A 23,628-nucleotide genomic window follows, 5' to 3' on the forward strand; every position below is an offset into this window, starting at 1 on the left:
AAAATTCATTCTGATTTCTAACTTTGGACATTAGGATTACATCTACTCATTATATACTAGGAGTTTATATAGAAACTTCACAATCTCTTTCAATACTGAGCCATAGGAAACCCTTGATTCCAGTAGCAGCTGGGAAAGATATGATGATAAATCAATAACTTAAGCAACTCAAATGTTGGCAGGGATGGTCATAGGACTCCTCAATAATTGAATAGGAAGAAAAGTTCTGATGACTGGCAAAAAAAGTGAATCCTTGAGAGTAGCAACCATTCAAGAAAGGCTCATATATTTAAAGTTTTTGATTCAGAGTTGGCCTTTATATATTGTTCTCCTCCTTCATGAAGTATCATCAGATTATTTTAATCCATGATACTTTCTTCATTTTCTGAACTCAAGAATTTGTGTTTATTACTTATTCAGAAATTCAACATTCATTGTGAACTAACATATCTTAAATTGTTGCCTCTACTCTTATTTAAAAGTTCATCTCATTTAAACTTTACATTTGTTTTTGTCATTCCCCCTAATAGTTTGATGATGGAATTCTAGGATATAGGATAGATAGGATAAATACTGAAAGATACCTTAGGAATAATCTGGTGCAATGGCTTCATTTTACAGATGAAGAAATGAAGGAGTAATTTCTTGAAAGTAGGGACATTTTGTTTTGTTTTGTCATTCCTTGGATTCCAAGTGCTTAAAATAGTGCCCAATATACAGAAGGTACTTAAGAAATGCTTATTGATGAAAAGAATGGTTAAGGGACTTGTCAAGGTCACACAGACAATAGGCATTAGAAGTAAAACTTAAAGCTAGGTTAATAACTTTTTTGTAATAATCACTACATGCAGAAATTAATGTATATACATATATTTTAGATATATATGAACATTTATATATTTGATTCAAAATCACCTACTTTTTTAAACAATTGAGGTATTTAAAATATTATATAAAAAGAGGAAAAAGTATAAAAATAACAAAATCATCAAACTTCCTATAAATTGTACTGCAATATATGAACAAAATGATTAATTTTTTAATTATTAATACCACTGAAAGAAAATCAGTTGGCATTGATTACTTTGATTTCTTTTTTGTTTGATTGAAGGATTAAATTCTTCTTTTAGTTCTAACATCTAGGGGCGGCTAGGTGGCTCAGTGGATATAGCACCAGCCCTGGAGTCAGGGGTACCTGAGTTCAAATCCAACCTCAGACACTTAATAATTACCTAGCTATGTGGCCTTGGGCAGGCCACTTAACCCCATTGCCTTGCAAAAAATAACCTAAAAAGAAAAAAGTTCTAACATCTACTCCAGGCTAACCTTAGTCTCTTGAGTCTAGGTTACCAATAGATTAAGTGAAGAGATTGATAAAACTTTATAATTTGGTAGAAGATAATTTAGAGAAATTAAATAATTCTTTTAAATGTTAAGTTCCCCTTGCTGATAGCTAGAAAAAGGTTGGCTAGAGATTAAGTTCCTCTTTCCAGTCTTAGTGGGTAAGTTCCTTTTTCTCTTGAGTTAAGAGACTAAGTTGTCTAATGAAATCTAAGGAAGATAGAGGTTGGTGGTTTGTGGGGGGGGGGGCAGGCAGCATTGGAGAGGGGTCATTGTTAACTACTCATCACAATTTCCCTTCCCAGTACACTTTCCAAGGACATTACTTGAAGGCAAGGGCTTCTGGGGTAGGATAATAAAGTATGAGAGAAATTAAATAGTCAATTGGACTTCTTTGCCCCATTGAATTATGTCTAAAACAAGTTTCTATCATTTTTAGAATTCCTCTTTCCTATTATAAAAATCAGCTCTGTAAATCATTTTGGGCTTCAGACATCTGAGGAATCAGATGCCCTGATTTAATATGCAAATGCTAGCTTTGCAAATTGAATAAAAATGGTTTGCAAATTTTTCCTCAGTTTCCTTTTATCTCAGGTAATTAATTTGAAGACTGTACATAGATTTGGTGTGGTAGTGGTAACTAAAAAAAGGAATAGTGATAAAATATCTACTATTGAAATACTTTTTGCCAACTACTTAAAACTATCAGTCAATCTTATTAATTTTATAGACTTATTCTAAATCATTAATATCCTAAATATGTATCTCCTTTAAAAATCTCTGAGGCACTGATGTTGATTGAAAAGCTTGTCTTGGGATAAGAACAGCTGTTAATCTTACTGTGTCAAGAAGGTTCCAGCTGCCTTTAGGGGAGAAAAGTATAGTGGTAATAATCCCTCCAGAATTTAGAGTGAATTGGATGCTAAGCAAACAAAAATGAGTTATTTTTTCTCTTTGATACTGAAATGTGAGGATAAATGAATCTTCCCCCAAATGGTCAACTGGTTAGTTCCAGCAAATGTGCATTTTCTCCTTTATAGGTTGTGTATTTGCAGCAGCATGTAAATGGCATGCAGGATTATTTCTGAAAGTTATTTTATCCTAGGAAAAATAAGATTTTAAGAGGGAAAAAAAGAGTCAAAATAAGCTTACAGCAACCTTGGAATCAATTTTGAAAATTTATTAAAATCACAATATACCCACATAGGTCACTTAAAATAAAAAGAGTATTCCTGGGAATTCAGTCTATGAATAAAACAGCCATTTTAAATTTGGTCTTGTCAAGAAGTAAAGAAAGCACAGAAACATGATATATTGTTGCAGTTCACAGAAAAGCATATCAACATGCAGCATCATTGCTATAAACTAGAAATAATTGAAAACTATAAAAAACAAAGCTAAGGTATGATAATATTTTTGTATTTTCTAATGTCTCAAACAAAACCAGAACAATACAGCTGATTGGAGCCTTAAGTTTGAATTTATGAACTGCAAAATTTACAATCACTAAATATTTCACATTTTTTGTGATTTACAGCTGTGTTTAAATAAATCCATCTAATTATACTGAAGCCTGCCATGTAATCATGGACTAATCCCATTTGCATGCTTAGAAAGTGATAACAATGAGCTCCACTGGGCTATAAAGATTTAGATAAACAAATTGAGGGGTTTCTGCACTAATCCTAGGTATTTTTTTCTGAATTTTATTTGGCTTCCCACTTCCAAAGGATCATGTTTATGACCTTAAACCAAAAGTAAGAAAGACAGATAAGTCAAAGCTTGACACTTCCCCACAAAGACTGGACCATCTGGACGCTTTGTATTTGTAACAGGTGCTTCTGGGATTTAGAGCTTAATTCTGGCCCAGATTCTGTTCTGTATGGGTGACTCTGTTGCTATGTGCAATTGTGCATTGCATTAATTGAAGAGAATGGAAAAGGCCAAGTATAGCAATTAGTCAGTTGGTCATGCAGAAAAGAGGCTGGTGGCTTAGTGCCATGGAATGTTGAATGCACAGATGTACAATACCATCAACTTTGCTCTCAGTGGTACCCTGCTAATCTATGGCAGGTAGGAACATGATAAAACTTGGTTTTCATTTTCTGTCCCTTGGAAGAAACAACATATTTCAAACCATTGGAGAGAGAAACTGCTGGGATTAGATAATCTAAAAATAAGCCACCTCAGCACAAAAGTCTTCAAACCACAATGAAACAAAAATGTTACCCCCAAAGTGGCCAGATGGGCTATGCCTTGAATTTAAGCTTCGTGTGCAGTAGTTTTTTTAAAGCTTAATATTAACAAAACTTTTAAGAATGTCTCATAATAATGGAAAGGAAATGATAATCATAAAATACTTGTATTTTAATTCATTCCAAATAAGTTTAGATATAATCTACTATAAATTTGGTCACAATTAAACATGATAGCAATCATAATTTATGAAGTCTGAAAACTAAAATAGTTTAATATTCTGAAGAAGAAAAACTCACAAAATTAAAATATATAACACATCCTTTATCTTAAAAAGAATATATTTAAATAATTTTTAAAAACTTTGTGGAGTCTCAAGTTTAATATCTGCATCAAAATGTTTATGTGAAAGTATAGAATTTCATTAAAAACACTCTTGTCATAGGCCAGGTAGACATAGAATGAGATTTTTAAACATAAGTTGTCAGGGGCAGTTAGGTGGTACAGTGGATAGAGCACCAGCTCTGGAGTTAGGAGTTCAAATGCAGCCTCATACAAAATACAAATGTATTACCATACCATACCATACCTAGCTGTGTGACCTTGGGCAAGTTACTTAATCCCAATTAATAAATTGTCAAATCCCCCCTCACTCAAAAGGTCTCAGATTTTTAAGTAATTGTGGGGGCCGCAATTCTCTACAAATATACAATTCCCCACCATTGTGTTTACTAGTCAGTGAAAGTTTTGTTCAATGAAAATGTTATATAGTAAAAAAACATAGTAATATAATAATAGATCATTTCCCCATAAACCTGGAGGTCACTCTCACACAAATACAAATTCTCTCAATGAGAGACATGCATAAAGATTAGGTAATGGAAATAAATATAAGGGCAGCTAGCTGGTAGTAGGTAGTAAGTAGGCCTGGAGTCAGGAAGACTCATCTTCTTGAGTTCAACTCTGGTCTCAGGTTCCTACTAATTGTGTGACCCTGTGCAAGCCACTTGACCCTGTTGGCATCATTTTCTTCATTTGTAAAATGATCTGGAGAAGGAAATGACAAACTACTCAAATATCTTTGCCACAAAACCCCAAATTGGAGTCACAAAGAGTTGAACATGACTGGGAAAGATTGAAGAACAAAAATATGAAAAGATACACATAGCTATGCTCACCTCAGCTATTACCCGCTGAATGGCTATCTTCAGGTCTGTTTTATTTACCCCGGAAAAGGGGAACTATGATTAATATGTTGAAGGGCAGGGCTATTACTTCTCTCAGTTAGTATCTTCAAAGCAATGATATGAAGTTATTCCCCACCTTGTGACTATTCATAGAATGTAACAGATGTCCATGCTAGGCGAATGTCACACCTGTTCTTTAAACTCTTTTCTCTGTTATGTTCTCTGACTCCCTTTGTTGAATCTGATTTGGAGTTATTAGAGACCATTGCTATTCTTTGTCCTTATCATATCTTCTTGGGGAGAGAGAGAGAGAGAGACAGACAGAGAGAGAGAGAGAGAGAGAGAGAGAGAGAGAGAGAGAGACAAAGACAGAGACAGAGACAGAGACAAATAGGGAGAGATAGGGATGGAAACAGCAGGGACAGAGGCAAGGTGCAGAGAAAGAGACAGACATAAAAATTTAGGACGAGTGGCAAGACTGGGAAGAATCATATTACAAGTTAGTGAACAAAACTGAGAATCAATAAGATCTCAATTTGAATTTCACCTCAGAAATTCATGAGTAAGTCACTTAGCTACTATCTGTGTTAGTTTCATCAGCTGTAGAGTGGGAATAATAGGAATACCTAGTTCATAGAGTATTTTTGTGAGGACAAAATGGAATATTTTAAAAGGGTTTTATAAACCTTAAAAGGCTACATAAGGTCATTAATTGTTGCTACTACTTTGGTAGAATCTTAATCTTTGGAGTTCAGTTTTCCTAATCTATAAAATGAGAATAGATCAGATTGTCTCTAATGTCTTTTCCAGTTCTAATATTAAATTTATTATAGGACTTCTTAAGTTCATCCTTCTTGAAGGCAAAATTAGACCAAAATACTTTTTTTTATTGTTTACTTCCCCTCTTCCCATTCCCTTTCTGTCTCTGACTCTGTGCTACCTCTGTTTCTTTCTCTTTCTCCCTGTGTGTCTCCCTCCTGTCTCTTTCTAGTTGTGTCTCTGTCTTCCTCTCTCTCTTTGTGCCTCCCTGTCTTTATTTTTCTAACTCTCATCTCTCTTTCTTTCTGTCTTTCTCTGGCTATCTCTCCCTAACACTGTCTCTCTTTTTCTTTCCCTGTCTCTTCTCTATTGATCTATCTTGATCTTTCCATTCTCAGATGGAAATGATAGTCCCAGGTTTCTCATACTTTCCCCAAATGCATTTATTATTCCATCTTATCTTCTAGAAGTTAAGTTCACTGAAAGTTGCAATCTTCACTTCTATACATAGCATTGTGTATGTGTGTGTATGTATGTATTTGAATACCTTATCCTTTTCTAGAATAGTAATCATTTATGTCTCTAGATGAATTCTCTTACATGTGTGCTCTAGCCATCAATAATGTTTTGGCCTTTGGAAGTAAATATCTGCTCATGACTGACTGGTTGGATTTATAATCAGTTGTTTCTATTGTTAAATTAAAAACTATGAACTTCCTTGCAATTTAGGATCTTAGGTGCCTAGCACACTAAGGTTGTAACTTGTTCCAAATTTTACAAATTGTTGTGGAGGGGAGCAGGATTTAAATTCAGGTCTTTTTAGCTTAGAGAACAGTTATCTATTTGCTATGTCATACTGCCTCTCTATGATAGGACTGGTTAGTTGGTTTTTGTCCATCACTCTCCAAGAGGATCAAAATGGCATCACTATGTTATGGTTAAGATACAAGACTGACTGATCAGACCAACTGAAGCTCCACCACAGATCAGGCACATATAGTTCATGTGGGTGGTGAATTGTTTTTTTTTAAGGGTTTTTTTTTTGCCCAAGGCCATACAGCTAGGTAATTATTAAGTGTCTGAAGGCGGATTTGAACTCAGGTACTCCTGACTCCAGGGCCGGTGCTCTATCCACTATGCCACCCAGCTGCCCCTATGGGTGGGGAATTTGAGATAAATTCTCTGAATATGCACATATTTCATTTCTTTTGAACCATTTCAAATTTGCTTTGCTTGGGCGGCTAGGTGGCTTGTGGATAAAGCACCGGCCCTGGAGTCAGGAGTACCTGGGTTCAAATCTGGTCTCAGACACTTAATAATTACCTAGCTGTGTGGCCTTGGGCAAACCACTTAACCCCATTGCCTTGCAAAATCCTAAAAAAAAATTTTGCTTTGCTCATACAACACAGTGGTACCGTCTCTGGTGAGGGCACACCATTGTTGAGCAATCCTGTGCTGGTGTCCATCGCTTAATCAATTCAAAATTTCTTAAGAGACTTTAAGAGTGTCCTTTATCTTCTGACCACCTTGCTTCTTCTGACCTTCATGTGAGCACTTGGCCTGTTTGAATTCTCCCTAAAAGTCTTTTGGCAAGCTTATGTTCTGCATTCAAGCAATGTGACTAGTCCATTGGAGTTGCACTCTCTGTAGGAGAGTTTGAATGCTTGGAATTTAGTTCAAGAAAGAATTTTGGTGTCTAGTACCTTAGCCCACCAAGTGAACTTTAAAATCTTCCTAAGACAATTTATTTTATTTTTTTTTAGGTTTTTGCAAGGCAAACGGGGTTAAGTGGCTTGCCCAAGGCCACACACCTAGGTAATTATTTTAGTGTCTGAGACCAGATTTGAACCCAGGTACTCCTGACTCCAGGGCCGGTGCTTTATCCACTGCACCACCTAGCAGCCCTTCTTAAGACAATTTAAATGGAAGTGATTCAGTTTCCTGGCATTGTCAATGAAAAGATATTATTAAAATGTCAGGACATATTTGTTGAGAGTCACAAACTTATAAGAATGTTTGCAAGGGAGCTGAAAACCATTAGCAAAAGCAATTTGTGATATATATTCACTTCATGCTGGATTAGAAAAGTCTTGCATTTAGTTTCTGTTATACCTTACTATTTGTCCTTAGAATGTTGAGGCATATTGTAAAGTATGTCCCTGCCAGTAGAGAGAGCATATTTTCCAAGAACTGAAACGAATCATATTTAATTAAATTATAAAAAAACTTTATAAGATTTGAGGGTAATACTCCATGAATTTGAATTGACAGTCTATAGAGCTCATCCATTAATATGTATATTTATGATAGACAATATTGGTGGACAAAAAAAAAAATTAGGACCAGAGTTGAAGGGGGTGGGGAAAACAGGCTAAATATACCTAAGGAAATGGCAAAATTCCTTCACTAACTTTAAGCTTTTCAAGAAAACAAAGCTTCTTCATTTTAATGTCACCATTCTCCTAATGTTCCTATATGACAGCAATACATAGAACTGTCTGAATAATTAAAATGATATCATAAGAGTAGTAGTGGAGAGGTACATGGTGGGGTAAGACTGGACTAGACATATAACAATTGAGTTCAGAAAAAGAATAGGAATAAAAGACTTCATAAAGGAACTTCTTATATTGATAACTCATGAACTTTCTCATTTATAAGAGCTGTTAGAAGGAGCATATATAGACAGGACACAGGAAGGAGCAAAATATAATGGTATAATATAGTAAAAAGATAGAGTCACTGGGTGATGGGTGAAAGTGCTGGGAGGAAGGAAAAGGAGATGAAAAAGAAGAAGCTAAGAAATTTCACATGAGAGTCAAGAAAAAACTTTTTCAATGGAGTGGAAAGGGGGATAGGCAAGGGGGGAATGAGTAAGCCTTCAATCTCATCAGAAATGGCTCAGAGAGAAAGTAACATACACACTTAATAGGGTATAGGAATCTATCTTACCCTAGAGAAAAATAAGAAGGGATGGAATAAGGGGGAATGGGGGGGTGGGAAGGGGGGGAAATAGGTGATAGAAGAGAGGGAAGATCAGGGGAGAGAGTACTCAGATTCAACACACTTTTGAACAGGGCCAGGATGAAAGCAGAGAGAGAATAGAATAAATGAGGGTGGGGAGAAAGAGAGTGGAGGTACAGTTAGTAATAGCAACTGTGGAAAAAATATTGAAGCAACTTCTCTGGTGGACTTATGATAAAGAAAGCAAATCAGCCCAGATTCAGAGCCATTGAAATATGAACACAGATTGAAGTACAATTTTTTTCTCTCTATTCTTGAGGTTTCTCATTTTCTTGGGGGGAGGGTTATGTTCACTCTTATAATATTCAATTTACATCAATGTATGGCATGGAAACGATGTAGAGACTATCAGACGGGGGGGAGGGAAGGGAGTGTGGGGGAAAAATTGAAGAATTCAGAGCCTTGCAAAAAATGATGGATACATATTACTATTGTAATTAATTGGAAAACAAATAAAATGTTAAAATATTAAAGAAACGAAAACAAAAAAGGATGAAGGATGAACAGCAACAACAAGGTGACATAATACTATTATTGACTATTCTTTTGAATCTGGTCATTATGGAATGGGGGAAGGGAATAAACTCTTATTAAGACTATGAAAAAATTTGCAAGGATATTAATACATTTAAAAGTGAAGCATTTTGGCTCTACCTATCAAAATTGTTTCTCGCCATGTTGTGCTGGTTAGTTGATTCTCAGTTATAAACCAATATCTTTTGCCTTTCAGAATATCTGATTCCAATCTTTATGAACCCTTCCTTAATTTAGATGCTGCCAGATCTGTGTAATCCTGACTATGGAGCCTCGGTACTTGAATTGTTTCTGACAGCTTTTAGAATTTTCTCTTTGATTTGGGAGTTTGGGAATTTGACTATAATGTTCCTGGAAATTTTTCTTTTAGGAACTCCTTCAGGAGGTGACTGGTGAATTCTCTCAATTTCCATTTTTACCCTCTGCTTCTAGGATCTCAGGGCAATTTTTCTGTATTATTTCTTGAAAAATGAAATCTAGGCTCTTCTCCTGGTTGTGGCTTTCATATAGCTCAGTTATTTTTAAATTATTTCTTCTGGATCTGTTTTTGAGGTCAGTTCTTTTTCCAATGATATATTTCACATTTTCTTCTAATTTTTGGCTTTTTTGGAAGAGTTTTATTTCTTCCTGATATCTTGCAAAGTCATCAGCTTCCTTTAGTTCCGTTCTGCATTTGAAGGAGTTATTTTCTTCAGAGAACTTTTTTATTTCCTTTTCCAGATGGTCAGTTCTGCTTTTCAAGGCTTTCTTCTCCTCATTTGCCTTTTGTTTTGCTTTTTCCATTAGGCCTAAACTGGTTTTTAGCATATGATTTTCTTCAGTATGTTTTTTTGTATATCTTTTCACCAAGCTTTTGATTTGCTTTTCATGATTTTTCTGCATTGCTCTCATTTCTCCTCCCAGTTTTTTCCTCCATCTCCCTTAATTGCTTTTAAAAGTCCTTTTTTGAGCTCATCCATAGACTGAGCTCATTTTCTATTTCTCTTGGAGATTTTGGATACAGAAGCTTCAATTTTGTCATCATCTTAGTATGTGTTTTGATCTTCCATGGAACTAAAGTAATTCTCTATGGTCAGATTCTTCTTTTTCTGTTACTCATTTCCTCAGCCCAAGACAGCACTTCCAAGGCTTTGGGGTTTTTTTGGGGGGGGCACCCCAGTGGGACCTTTATTACTGCAAGATCTTATGCTGTCTTGCCTGTGCTTTGATATGTAAATGCCCCTGGTACTTCCCTCTGCCCTGAGGCTATAAAGAGGGATCCTGCTTACTTACTTAGTATGGAAGCCCAAACTGCAGCCTGGATCTGAGTGTAGGCTCACAGCAGAGTCCTACCCAGAGGGACAGCAGAGAAATCTCTGCAGACTTCCCTTACAGTCTCTGGGGATGCAGGCTGCTTTCTCCAGATTCTCCCTGCAGTTTCTACAGCAGGTTCTCTTCACTCCACATTCATTCTGGTGTAGCAGAGTTCTCTCGCTGCCCCTTCAAGCTGGTGCCAGTGATCTCTGGGATGGGCTGGGCTGGACTGGACTGTGTTGGGCTTGCTTGGGCTGGACTGAGCTGTCTTGGACTGCGGGTTTGGCTTTTTTTCCAAACCCAGGTCCTGGTAAAACATACCTTTCCCATGGAACTTCTAAGTTATCTTGGACTGGGAAAATATATCACTCAGTCTTTCTGTGGGTTCTGCCCCTCTAAATTTTGGCTACAGCCATCATTTGTTTGGTTTTGGGGGGGGGGAGTTTGGAGCGGAGGAGTTCCCAGGAAATACTGCCTTCACTCTGCCATCTTGGATCCGCCCTCCTCTTGGCTCCACCCTCCCAAATTTTTGAAGAAAAAAGAAGAAAAGAAGGAAAAAAAGATGATATCTAAATACATGTGCTGATTCCCTTTAGAGACTTTATGGGAAGACATCCTTGTGTGTCCCATGGTAGGGATCCTATGAATAGGTTGCTATATATATAATATATATATACATATATATGTATATATATATATATATAAGCTCCTAAGTCAATGAAATTACATATCTATCTTAGTTTTTGAGTGAGGATGCCCAACACACTTATTATTTAATTTTATTATTTAATTTATATAATTATTTTAATAAGTTAATAATTTAATTATTTAATATTAATTTCACTTTAGCTCCCTTTTTTTAGGAAATGAAGGAGAATTCCAGGAAATTCATGTCACTTGCTTAAGGATCAGTAACCTACATGATAAGTGGATAGTGTTCCAAAATTAACATCTACTGCAACCATGTGCCTATTGTATCATCTATGGCAGAAATCAAAAGCATTCAGTATCTTAAGCTGGGTTATGGATTTAATCATTTCATTTTTTTTGCAATTCCTATTAATTTTTCCCTCTCCATGCTTTCAATATTTCTCTTAAGTCATTATAACTACATTTACAAACTAGGTAATCCCAAAGGTTCCACTCAAACACATCATATATTTTCCCTTTGAACATGAATGATTTTTGTCTCTTTTGTCATATCTTTACTCTGACTTTAACAATATTCTTTAGACTTTCAGTATTTGAATCTGGAAAAAAATTCAGTATTACCTTCTTTTGTAAATTCAAACATTTTGATCAATGTATCACATTGATGTCATCACATTCATCAAATACTTAATTATGAGGCTGAGCAATGCTTTTGTAGTTGGTGTGTGGTATACTATTAAATGAATACAAAAAAACTGCAATAAAGAACAACAAAAACCTTCAAAGATGTTCACTGATTGCAGAATGTTTTATCTCCTCTCCTCCTTTTCCCATTCATTCTTTCAATAACCAGACCTTTCTTTTCTTCTTCAAAGTAGCATTTGCAAGTTGGTGATTTTGCTTACCAAGTTATTAATTACAGTAACTCAACCAATCAATTTTCTGAAACCTGTAGATAAAAGACAAAGCATAGAATCAGTAGGAAATCAACTTGCAAAGGTTAGTTCTATATAAGAAGTCCAAATCACGTCATAAACTCATATTTTCACTGCCAAATTCTCTGAATCTTCCCAGCTGGCTGAGGATAGTGATTCAAACTTCCTAACCTTTTAACGACCAACAAGTCTTCATGTACTGAAGGGAAAGCGTGGGTAACTTAATTCTTGCAAAAATCTGATGCTGATATTTGGCAATTTCTACTCTGGCTGGATGCCCTGACATGAATTACAGCTTCTCTCTCCTTGTGAGAGGAATTTGAAGAATATGAAAGCAGATGCAATACAAACGCAGATGTTGCCTTGGAGCCAAGTAGCCTGAGTAGAGTTACTCACTGGTTAGGGAATGATTTTGGCTGCTTCACACAGTATTTAAAGAGGAATAGTGATTTTCTAGAAAGTAATTATATAGCCAGTTCAGAGAAACAAATGACTGGGGTGATGGGATTTTCTTTTTATAACTTTTGAAAAACATATTAAAAATAAGCTTTTCTTCCATTTAAAATATTCCTTTAAATATTAAGTGATAGAATTTAAATCATTATAGTGACTTTTTCTAAACCTGAGGAGTACTTTTAATTTGCAACTCTGACCCTAAGGTAGTTGATATATAAGAAGCCATCATATTTAATCATTATAGTGAGTTTCTAAGCCTGGGGAATACTCTTAATTCAAAACTCTGACCCCAAGACAGCTGCAATTTAAGAAGCTTTCATATTAGTAGTTCTCTGGTTCAAAAATTAGTCACCACCACTGGTTTCACTTTGGCTTTGGTGCCCCAACCTCCTTCCCAATGGATTGATTTCTTGTTCAAATTACTTAATGTTAAATGTAGTATGAAAATATATATTTAGATATAGAGAAGATATTAGAAGTCATCAGGTAAAACTTTTATAGCTAAGAAAACTGAGGCCTATAAAGGTAAATTAACTTTTGAAAGGTCACATAGGAAGTTTCAGTGTTAGGATTTAACTACTTTCTCTCATACAAATCTTCCTGTTGTATGATATTGATGCTACATATTAAATAATTTAGACATGTTTTTCACATTTCTTCAGAAGTTAGAACTAGAGTCAACAGATAGAAATTATAAAAATAAATTACACTTGAAATAAGGGGGGGGGAAACTAAACTAAAACAATAGCAACAATAAAAATTTGCTACCTATTAAAACTGGCTAAAATGAGAGGAGCTTCCTCAGATAGTAAGGAGTTTTCCCTTCTTTTATGTCTCAAAGTAAAGTCTAAATAGTACCACTTGGGTACATGTAGGAGTTATAGATGAATCTCTGAATTCTCTTCAGTTTGTAGTTTTGTGAATTAATAAGGTATAACTAGATACAGCACTATTAGGTACAACTTAGGTCTTCTGGTATTTTTCTGGGTGTCACTGTGACTCTGTATCCATTACATTTCATCATATATATAATCACTCAAGGAAGTAATCAAGAAATATCAATTTTATGCATCTTCATAGTCAATCAATTGATAAATACTCTGTTATCAGGTGCTGGGCTAGTTGCCCCCCCCCAAATGAAGAAACAAACATACAAACCAAAGACAAATAATTCCTGCTCTCTAGAATATTATAATTGAGTCAATGGTTTTGGCTTATAATGCCTAAATCAAAATGTGTGCTTAATAAATGTTTACCAACAGACAAACATTAAGTGCCTACTATGATTCAGATCCGGAACTGACTAGCACAAAAAAAAAAAGGCAAAAGACTCTCTCAAGGTGCTCACAATCAAAAGGGGATGAGGAGAGACCTCATATTCAATTATGAAAAAGCAATATATATATATATATATATATATATATATATATGTATATAATATATATACACTATACTAGAGATTAATGAAGAGAGAGAGCAGAGCTACTGCCTTTAGGCCTAGTTTGTTATTTTTGATCTTGTCCCCACCTTCTAATATCTTTTAGCAATAGCCAAGAGATTAATAGTTTGTCTACTCTAAAATTTCATTTCATTCATAAAACACAAATGAAAGTAGATGTCCATCTTGAAATGTGAAACATGAATTATTCAGTGATATGAAATAGATACATTTGAAATAATGCAAAAACTTTTTTTTAGAGTTCCAAGAAATATTTAAAAGTATTAGAAAAGGATGGAAGAAATTTCAAACCTTTTCTAATCTTTTACACTATTAAATATTTGGAGCTAAAATGTTATTCAGGTAAAAACTCAAATTTATAGATGGTCTAAGAATTTCTTTTAAAATGACAAAACTGGGGCAGCTAGGTGGCAAAGTGGAGAGAGCACCAGCCCTAGAGTCAGGAGTACCTGAGTTCAAATCTGGCCTCAGACACTTAATAATTACCGAGCTGTGTGGCCTTGGGCAAGCCACTTAATCCTATTGCCTTGCAAAAGCCTTAAAAAAAATCTAAAAATAAAATAAAATGACAAAACTACATTCTTGAGAAATGTAAGGCCTTTGCCCATGTCATCATTGAAGGAAGATGCTGAAAATACCACATTCTAAAATGGAACACTCAGAGAATTCTTTTTTTTTTACATTGAGTATGAATTCTTAGATACCATGGAAGCAACAACCACAACATAAGTAGTAACATTAGAATCAAGTAAACATGGCACTTATTTAGATAAAATCCAGGCTTATTTTAACTCCAGATGTGGACAATTCTGCAGCTTTTTCAGTCTTAAGTGAGTAAAGAATTTGAAATTGTTTCTTTTCATTTTAACAGAGATATTATCCTAATTTTTCTATCTTCTATTTTATCATTCTCCTTATCTTCCTATTGTAGTTGCTGTGAAAAGATTACTATAGAGATTAATATTAGATATGATCCTTATTCTTCAAACTTGCTAAAATAGGAATCATTCTAGGAAGAGCTGAAAGTCGGGCACCTTGTTCAGATTAGTAATTCTACATCTGGGGAAATGGGATCTTATTTGAGGTTGCCTAGTTTTTCATTAGTTTAATTATAATGCGATCATAAAAAAATCTTGTTAAATAGAAAGATTAGTCATGACAAAGTAAAATAACTGAAGGATCACCAAAGTGAGCAAATTTGATTAAAAGATTACAGACCACTAGATGGGACCCTAAAAACCATTTAGTTCAACTTTCTCATTTCATACATAAGGAAATTGAGCTCAAAAGGGATTAAATGATTTGTCTAGGATAGTCATATGTATCAAAGGTCATATTTGAACCAGTTCTTCTGAGTTCAAGATACAGTATGTTTTCTCCTATAACAAGAACAGCAGCATCAATAACAATAGCAGTTTACATTTTTATAACATTTTGATATTTACAAAATACTTTACAAATGCTATATCATTCTACTCTCACAATAATCCTAGGAAATAGATATCATTAGTAATCCCATTTTACAGTTGATAGAGCTAAAGTAGAGAGGGAGGTAGCTAGCTTGTCAGGGATGATAAAGTCTGATGCTAGATTTGAACTCAGCTTTTCTGAACAATGGTCCAGTACCATTGTCTAATTAATGAATCCATAAATTTACACAGAAAGATGGATTATAATGAAGAATAACTGACTAGATTTAGAAGTAGAGTTGTTGCCTATGGAATGAATCCTCTTCCCCGTTCCTATTTGTGAAGGTAAATCATGAGATTCTTTATGAGAATCAAATCCATAACAACAGAATCTTACCAGTCTATTGAACTAAGAGTTCAAAGACAAAAGTGATACCTAAAAACTGTTAATTAGTAAACAATTAAATATAAAGTAATCCTTTAAATAATCTTTTTTTCTTTATCAGATATACTGAATGCTTGATGCCTCAAGTATTTGTTCAATGGAAGATGCCTATATACATATATATATATATATATATATATATATATATATATATGTGTGTGTGTGTGTGTGTGCATGTAGAAAAGATTATACACACACACACACACACACACATATATATATATATTATATATATTAGTAGGTATACATGTTAATTTATAGATAGATGACAGATAGGACATCAAAAGATAGAACTAGGGGAAATTGGTGAAAGTTGTAGAGAAAGATTTCTGATTATTTCAAGGAAAAAGTCCCTGCATTGCTCTCCAGAGTGGAATGCCTGGCCCTGAAGGGGGTGGATTTACCAAAGCATGTTAAAAAAAAAAAGCCATCTGGATTGTTTTTAGTGTTCAGGTATTTGTTGGACTGCTTGATTTCTGACTTGCTTTCAACAGAGATTCTATAATTCTTTTTAGACATAGACATAACAAAATAGAAGAAAACAGAATAGCAAATTAAACACATCTTCTAAATATTTAATTTATGGTGTCCTGTTCATATATGTAATTTTATTATAAAACATTCCCATCCTTTCTCTCTCCCTCCCTCTTTCTCTTTCACTTTCTTCACCCCTCTTCCTTTTCTTCTTTCCTTCCTTCCTATTTTGTTTTCTTTCCTTTTTGTCTTCTGTCTTTCCTTTCTCCTTTGAAATTTAAAGTTTGAATAAAAAAATATTTCACATAAAAGGTAAGGAGTTCTTAACTTTTTGTCATGGACCCCTTCAGACATTTCATGAATCATATGATCCTAGTCTAAGAATAATGTTTTAAAATGTATAAGATAAAACACATGGGATGACAAAGGAAATAATTTTGAAATACAATTACAATTTTTTTAAAAAATTCACTTACCCCAGGTTAAGAACTCTTGTAATAGTAAATTACCTCAGAGACTAAATGTTTTATTTTAAGCTTTTGACATGCAGGGAAATGTAATCATATAAATTTACTTTCATTTCTACATGTCAATAACCAAATAATTATTAAGCATCTGCCATGTGATAGAAATTTGACTAAGTACTAAAGAGGCAAAAAAAAATAATCTCTACCTTTATGGCCTCTTGTCAGGAAGAGTGAAGGACTCATCAATATTTTTAAAAATTAGTTAATCTTTTGTATGTTCACTCCCTTTCCTACGGCCATGGACTGGGACAAAACCTAGGCAGTCATTATAGATGAAAGTTCCCTATAGGAGTAGTGTCAACACTTGTAAATGACATCACTATAGATGACCAGAACTGCTAACTGTTCCCTATATTCAAAAGCCTAAGACTTCCAGGGAATTCAAAGATAACAAAAATGTAAGTAGTGAATGCCAGTTATTTTTGATATAGCTGCTACATACTAACAAAAACTGGTAGAATGATATATTATCCTCCTCCTAAGTGAGAGTTGTTTGGACTTTATGAAACCAGGAAAATTCCAATAAAATATGTTTTAACTCTAAAACAAGAAGTAGGCCCTTGAGTTAGAGGAAATAAATAGTTTAGAGGAAGATATTTGAAAAAGAACTAACTCAATGACCTATCAATGAGCAATTAGAATAAATTTTGTGTATATTCATTCCATGTTCTTAAGTTATGCATTATCTAACATTTGTATAATTAATATATGCTTCATTTTTCTTTTTTTTTGTTATTTTCTTGACAGTGGGACTGAGTGAATCTTGCTTTAAACTGCTGCCATACTAATCCTCACCAAAGCCACCAACACTTTTGGAACCAAACAATTACAAGCCTATTCCCACCACAAAAATCTGTTTCCTAAAAAGATTATGGCCTTTCCCCTTTCTTCTTAAACACAACAAAACTTCATTTCTTTCATATGAACAAAGTTAACCAGATTCAGTTTTAATCCTGTTCATATAAAAGTGAAGAAATGGTTATCTTAAGTTCCAAATACATCATTAAGGGGCAGTTGTACCGTTTCTTTTCCTCTTTTCCCACTTTCACTCAAGAACAACATCAGTACCACCTTGAGGTACAGCAAGAACAACAGCATGAGGTGAAAAAAAATCTTTGGAAAGAGAACAAAATATTTCGGGATGAGAATAAAGCTCTCCGGAAAGAGAATAAAGTCGTTTGGAGGGAAAACAAGGCTCTTCGAGGAGAAAATAAAACCTTTCGAACAGAAAACCAGGTTCTTCGGGACGCAAACCAAGTCCTTAGACAGCAAAATCAGGTCCTTTGGGATGAGAAAAGGAGTGTTTGGGAGAACAAAAAATCCCTCTGTGAAAAAAATAATGCCTTAAGTAAAGAAAAAAAAGCTTTTTGGGAACAGAATAAAGCCCTTCAGGCACAAATCAAGGCTCTCCAGGAGCAGGAGAAAGCTTTCCAAAATGAGGAAAAAGCTCTTCAAGAAGAAATCAAATCCCTCCATGAGGAGATCAAGGCTCTCCAGCATCAAGAAAATGCCCTGAATATGGAGGAGCAGGCCCTGTGGAAGGAGGGTCAGGCCCTACGCATGGAAGAAAAAGCATTGTGGAAAGAAGAGCAGGCACTTCGGGAGGAGAATAAGGCTCTCAGAGAGGAGAACAGTGCCCTCCAGGAGGAGGAAAGAGCCCTTAGGGAGGAGGCTACTATACTGGAGGAATGGAACAAGATGCTCCAGGGAAATGAAGAGAACACACCAGCGAAATGTGAGAATGTAGAATAGGGGCCTACAGCAACAGAAATTACAGTTCAGGGCTGTGACTCATATCACTGAGGAACGATAATCATGGTCACTCTGCATAACGAAAAAAAAACCAACAGGAAAGCAGACAGTCAAAAAAAAGAAACTCAAAACCATGAGAATCACCTTGGCAGATGAAGCCATTTAGGGTGAAATAATTTTACTGGGCTTGGAGCCAAAGGCTTTGAAGTTTACCACTGGAAACTTAGTAGCAGGTCCTGGAAACAATACAGTGCTGATGAAAATTCAAAAGGTCAATGGCATCTTGAGTTTTACTGCTTTAGTGTTATATTGCTACTGTTATATATTTTCTCTCCTCTCATCTTTGACTGAAATTACTTCAAAAGTAAAGAATCACATATTTAGAGCTGGAAGGGACCTCAGAGGCAAGGACCTCAACCTTTTCCAGATGAGAAACCTCAGAGAGGTATTAGTTAGACTTCCCTTTCTCCTTTGCTTTGTGTATTGATCTGTTTTTTAAAATTAACAGTAGGTCTCCTTATCTTGTTCAGTCTGGAAATATGGAGGCTATTTACAGAATTGATCCATCCCCTGATTAGTCATTTGGGCAGAATCTGACCCTACCAAATAAATTCCCAACTTAGAGTAGAGATTGTACCCCACATCCCTATCATGGAATCAAAGTTGTGCAACTATGTAGGTACTTGGTGAATATTTAGGAAATGAAAGTTCTACTTAGTAAATTGTTATTCCAAGCTGCTGCTAGATTGTCCTTTGAAGAAGAAACTTTGAGAAAGGAGTGAAAATTCATTTTAATGCCTCTTTTTTTTTTACTCCCAGGTCTTAGTAGACTCTCTTATGAAGTATCTCTGAGATTATATCTATTTTAATAGACTATACTAAGTAGAGATAGAGATGAATAAGGATAACTGGATAAGCACAATAGATAAAGTATTAGGACTAGAGTCACAAAGACTATCTTTAAAGTTCAAATCTGATCTCAGATATTGTGAGACCCTGGGTAAGTCACAACCTTGAATGTCTCAGCTCCTTATTGTAAAATGAACTGGAAAAGAAAGGGTAAAACAATGCAATATCTTTGCCAAGAAACCCCAAATAGAGTCACAAAGAATTGGGCAAAAATAAAAAAGACTTAGCAGTTTATTAAAAGGGAAGCTAGGAGTCTTAGTAGATAGAGTATAGGTTCTGAAGTCTTTAGAAATCCAAATCCAGTCTCAGATACTCATTAACTGTGTGATCTTTAACAAGTCGCTTAACCCTGATAGTTTCCTCTTTAATAAAATAAGCTAGATAAGGAAATGCCAAACCACACCAGTATCTCTGCAAAGAAAATTCCAATTAAGGTCATGAAGAGTCAGCTACAACTGAAGAACATAACAAAAAACATTAGGTTGCAGGATTTAGGCACTTAAATATGTGTATATCTTGGATAAGTCATTTCTACCTGGGCATCAATTTTCTCATCTGTGAAATGTGAAATGTGAAATCTGACAGAGGTCCTTACAGAATCTGCATTTACAGTCCCATGACCCTTTCTGGGCATCCCCTCATCCATAAAATATGGGGGTTTGATGCTATAAATTCTAAACATATCTCTATTCTAACCTATAGGTTCCTATAACTCTATTAGCAATAATCATTTATCTCCCTTAGCCAGAAAATTTCTGCTACAATTGGAAACCCAAGGAAAAGAATGCATTAGGCAAGGTACAACAAGCCTACAAAGAGGAATAAAATGTATAGTCCCTATTTAATAGGATTTATAATCTACAAGCAATACCAAATCAGGAAGTAGTGAAAGTGCAGTTGCACTGTACTACATCATGGGTAGATCATACCTTGATACATGTTCATTTCTTATGTTTTTGGTATATATTCATTCTGCCACATTTTAAGAAGCATACCAACAAAAATGGGATGTACCCAAGTAAACACTAGACACAAAATAATACAAGAGCTTTTAAGAAAAATTAGGCTGAATGTGGAATCAAAAGTTCAAATCCAACATCATACACATTCTTGTGTGAATCTGATCAAGTAAGTCAGTCTCATTGATGTCCTCACTTTTAAAGTGAGGATGACACCTACCTTAAGGGGGTCATTGTAAGGATCAGATGAAAGTGCATAAATTACTTTGCAAGCCTGAAAGCAATTATACTGTACAATTTGAGTTAGTAGTATGGTTCATGACAACACAAAAATCTGAGCTCCAGAGGAAATTAGGTCACTTGGCAGAGGAGAACAAGCCAGGAGAACAGGTTCTGGAAGGTTTATATCCTATAGAATTTTGAAAGTTTTCCATGAATCACACATGAATCACCTGGAGGGAGATCAAAATACAAGTTTGAGTGGATTTTAAACATAGCCTGGGTGTAGTAATGCAAAACTATTCCAACTGGATCCAGGATCTGGGGAAACCTAAAATGCTTTGTAGTCATCTCCAGCCTTGCTAGAGTCCCACTGGGGTCAGTTGGGGTGCATATCACATAAAGTCGAACTTAAACAGTATAATTACTTTAATAGTTATACTATATGTATATTTAAAACATACATTTTTTTAATATAATCATTTTCCTACATCACTGAAATTAATTGAATCACTTATGACCATGGTTAACAGCTTGTGTTTCTTTTCCTAATAATCTACTTATTGGAACTGTTGTAATCACAACTCTATGACAATCCAAAGACAATTTTGCCACTAATTCCATGAAATGATATAAGACACAGGTCACAGAGAACTAGTTGCAGCAGAGAAACCAACCTGATGGAAGTGTCTAGAACTGGCAATCAAGATAATCAAAATTTCCAGCTTTGCCACATGCTCACTTTGTCCAGATCTACTTTGAATTTATAACTTCTCTGGGCCATGACTTCTTAATATGCAAAATAAAGGGATTAAACTAAAAGAGCTAAAGGTTCTTTTTCAGATCTGAAATGTTTTGATCCTACTATGCTATCAATAGCAAGGGAACATTTGAATTATAGGAGGAGATCACAGCAAGTTATTTCTTTTGAATAATCATTTCCTGGCTTAGCAGTGATGGCAGCAGCAATAGCAAGAGGTAATACCTTCTAAGTTTGTAAACTTTACTAAAATATAAAATAGAATAAATTTATATTTTTAAAATTTTCTTTATTTACACACTACTAAAATATTCTTGTTCAAGAGTAAACACAATACACCCTCCCCCACAAAAATACAAAACTTTATGAGAAATAAAGTAAAAGAAAGATGTGTTTCAGTCTGTGTTCTGATACCATCAACACTGTCTCTGGTGGATCACATTCTTTATCATAAATTCATCATAGAAGTTACTTCCATATTTTTCCACAGTTGCTGTTTTTGATTGTAATTCCCTTTATCCATTCCTCCTGACTACAATCTATTATATTTCCTCTCTCCTTTCACTCCATCCTTCAAAAATGAGCTGTGGGGGCAGCTGAGTGGCACAGCAGACAGAGTACCAGCCCTGGGACCAAGAGGCCTCAAGTCTACATCCTACCCTAGAGACCCAGCAAAAACCTGACCCCGTAATCCTGGACAGGCCACCCAATCCCACCACTTTGCAAAAAAGTGAAAAAGAGTCTGTCCTCTCCTCTATCACCCTCCTTCCCCTGTCCCCCTTCTCTTTTTCTTCTAGATATCTATACCCTCTTGAGTGTATGCTGTTTCCTCTCTTAGCCATTTATGATGAGGACAAAGGCTCCCTCATTCCCCCTTGCCTTCCCCCACTTCCATACCATTACAAAAGCTACATGAAATATCTTAATATGAAATAGCTTATTCTACTTCTCCTTTCTCTTACTCCCAGTACATCTCCCTTTAACCCAATGACTCCATTTTTACCATATATATCTCCAAATTCAGCTCTCTCCTGCACCTCATCTATAAAAGCTCCTTTTACCTGATCTATTAAATGAGGTTTATATGAATATTATCAGTATCAACTTTCCATGCAAGAATACACACACAGTTCATTAAGTCCCTCGTAATTTACCGTTTTCATCCTCTCTCTTTATACTTTACCTGAGTCCTGTACTTGAAGGTCAAACTTTCTGTTCTGCTCTGGTTGTTTCAACAGGCACATTTGAAATTTGCCTGATTCATTGAAAGTCTATCTTTTCCCCTGGAAGAGAGTGTTCAGTTTTGTTGGGTAGTTGATTCTCAGTTAAAGTTCTTTTACCTTCCAGGATATTATATTCTAAGCCCTATGAGTCCTTAATTTAGATGCTGCTAAATCCTGGATAATCCTGAATAGTGTCCTTCTAGCTGCTTGTAATATTTTCTCTTTGACTTGGGAGTTCTGGAACTTGACTATAATATTCCTGGGGGTTGTTTTTTATTTTTTGGATCTCTTTCCACAGATCAGTGGATTCTCTCAATTTCTATTTTACCCTCTGCTTCTAGGATGTCAGGGCAATTTTCCTGTAGAAATTTTTTAAAAATGAGGTCAAAGCTCTTTTCCTGATCATGACTTTCAGGTAGCCCAATACTTTTTTTTAGGTTTTTTTTGCAAGGTTAAGTGGCTTGCCCAAGGCCACACAGCTAGGTAATTAATTAAGTGTCTGAGACTGGATTTGAACCAGGTACTCCTGACTCCAGGGCCAGTGCTTTATCCACTATGCTACCTAGCCACCCCTTAGCCCAATACTTTTTAAATTATTTTTTCTAGATCTGTTTTTCCAGAGAAGTTGTTTTTTATCCATGAGATATTTCTCAGATTTTCTAGTTTTTCATTCTTTTGGTGTTGAATTATTGTCTATTGATTTCTCACAAAGTCATCAGTTTCCTTTAGCTCCATTCTACATCTGAAGGATTTGTTTTTCTCAGAGAGTTTTCTTACCTCCTTTTCTATTTGGCCAACTCCGCTTTTTAAAGCATTCTTCTCTTCAATAATTTTTTGGACTGTTTAATCCATTTGACCTAAGCTGGCTTTTTTTTTTAACATGTTATTTTCTTCAGCATTTTTTTTTTGGATCTCCTTGCCTAAGCTGCTGACTTCATCTTCATGTTTTGCCTGCATCTCTCTCATTTCTTTTCCCAATTTTCTTCTATATCCCTTACTTGATTTTCAAAATCTTTTTTTGAGCTTCATCATAACTTGAGCACAATTATATTTTGGTGGGTCTTTAGATGCAGAAGCCTGGACTTTCTCATCTTAAGACTGAGTGTTTTGATCCTC

General features: G+C 35.1%; 1 protein-coding gene and 1 long non-coding RNA gene across 9 annotated transcripts in view; one reads left to right on the plus strand and one right to left on the minus strand.

Moving 5' to 3' along the window:
* The window catches only part of LOC141491807 (uncharacterized), a 295,727-nt gene that overhangs the window by 103,753 nt on the left and 168,346 nt on the right, over nucleotides 1–23,628 (minus strand). For 2 of the 7 annotated variants that reach the window (XR_012469762.1, XR_012469767.1), the window contains exons 1-2: nucleotides 16,837–16,967; nucleotides 11,764–11,934 (exon numbers count right to left, since the gene is read on the minus strand). This is a non-coding gene — a long non-coding RNA (uncharacterized LOC141491807). Of the gene's footprint in view, nucleotides 1–11,606; nucleotides 11,935–16,836; nucleotides 16,968–23,628 lie in introns of those variants that run through there. The other 5 variants (XR_012469766.1, XR_012469764.1, XR_012469768.1 and 2 more) reach the window with 4 other exon arrangements.
* LOC141491806 (uncharacterized) lies at nucleotides 14,531–18,718 on the plus strand. 2 transcript variants are annotated; one of them, XM_074192612.1, is made up of 2 exons: nucleotides 14,531–14,665; nucleotides 17,438–18,718. In XM_074192612.1, the coding sequence occupies exon 2, from the start codon at nucleotides 17,666–17,668 to the stop codon at nucleotides 18,440–18,442; it is 777 nt and encodes a 258-aa protein (XP_074048713.1). In that variant the 5' UTR covers nucleotides 14,531–14,665; nucleotides 17,438–17,665; the 3' UTR covers nucleotides 18,443–18,718. The 2 variants fall into 2 exon arrangements, with proteins under 2 accessions (XP_074048713.1, XP_074048714.1); XM_074192613.1 differs by lacking the exon at nucleotides 14,531–14,665 and adding an exon at nucleotides 17,003–17,088.

This window comes from Macrotis lagotis, chromosome 6, assembly GCF_037893015.1.
Source record: "Macrotis lagotis isolate mMagLag1 chromosome 6, bilby.v1.9.chrom.fasta, whole genome shotgun sequence".
NCBI classification, from domain to species: Eukaryota; Metazoa; Chordata; class Mammalia; order Peramelemorphia; family Peramelidae; genus Macrotis; species Macrotis lagotis.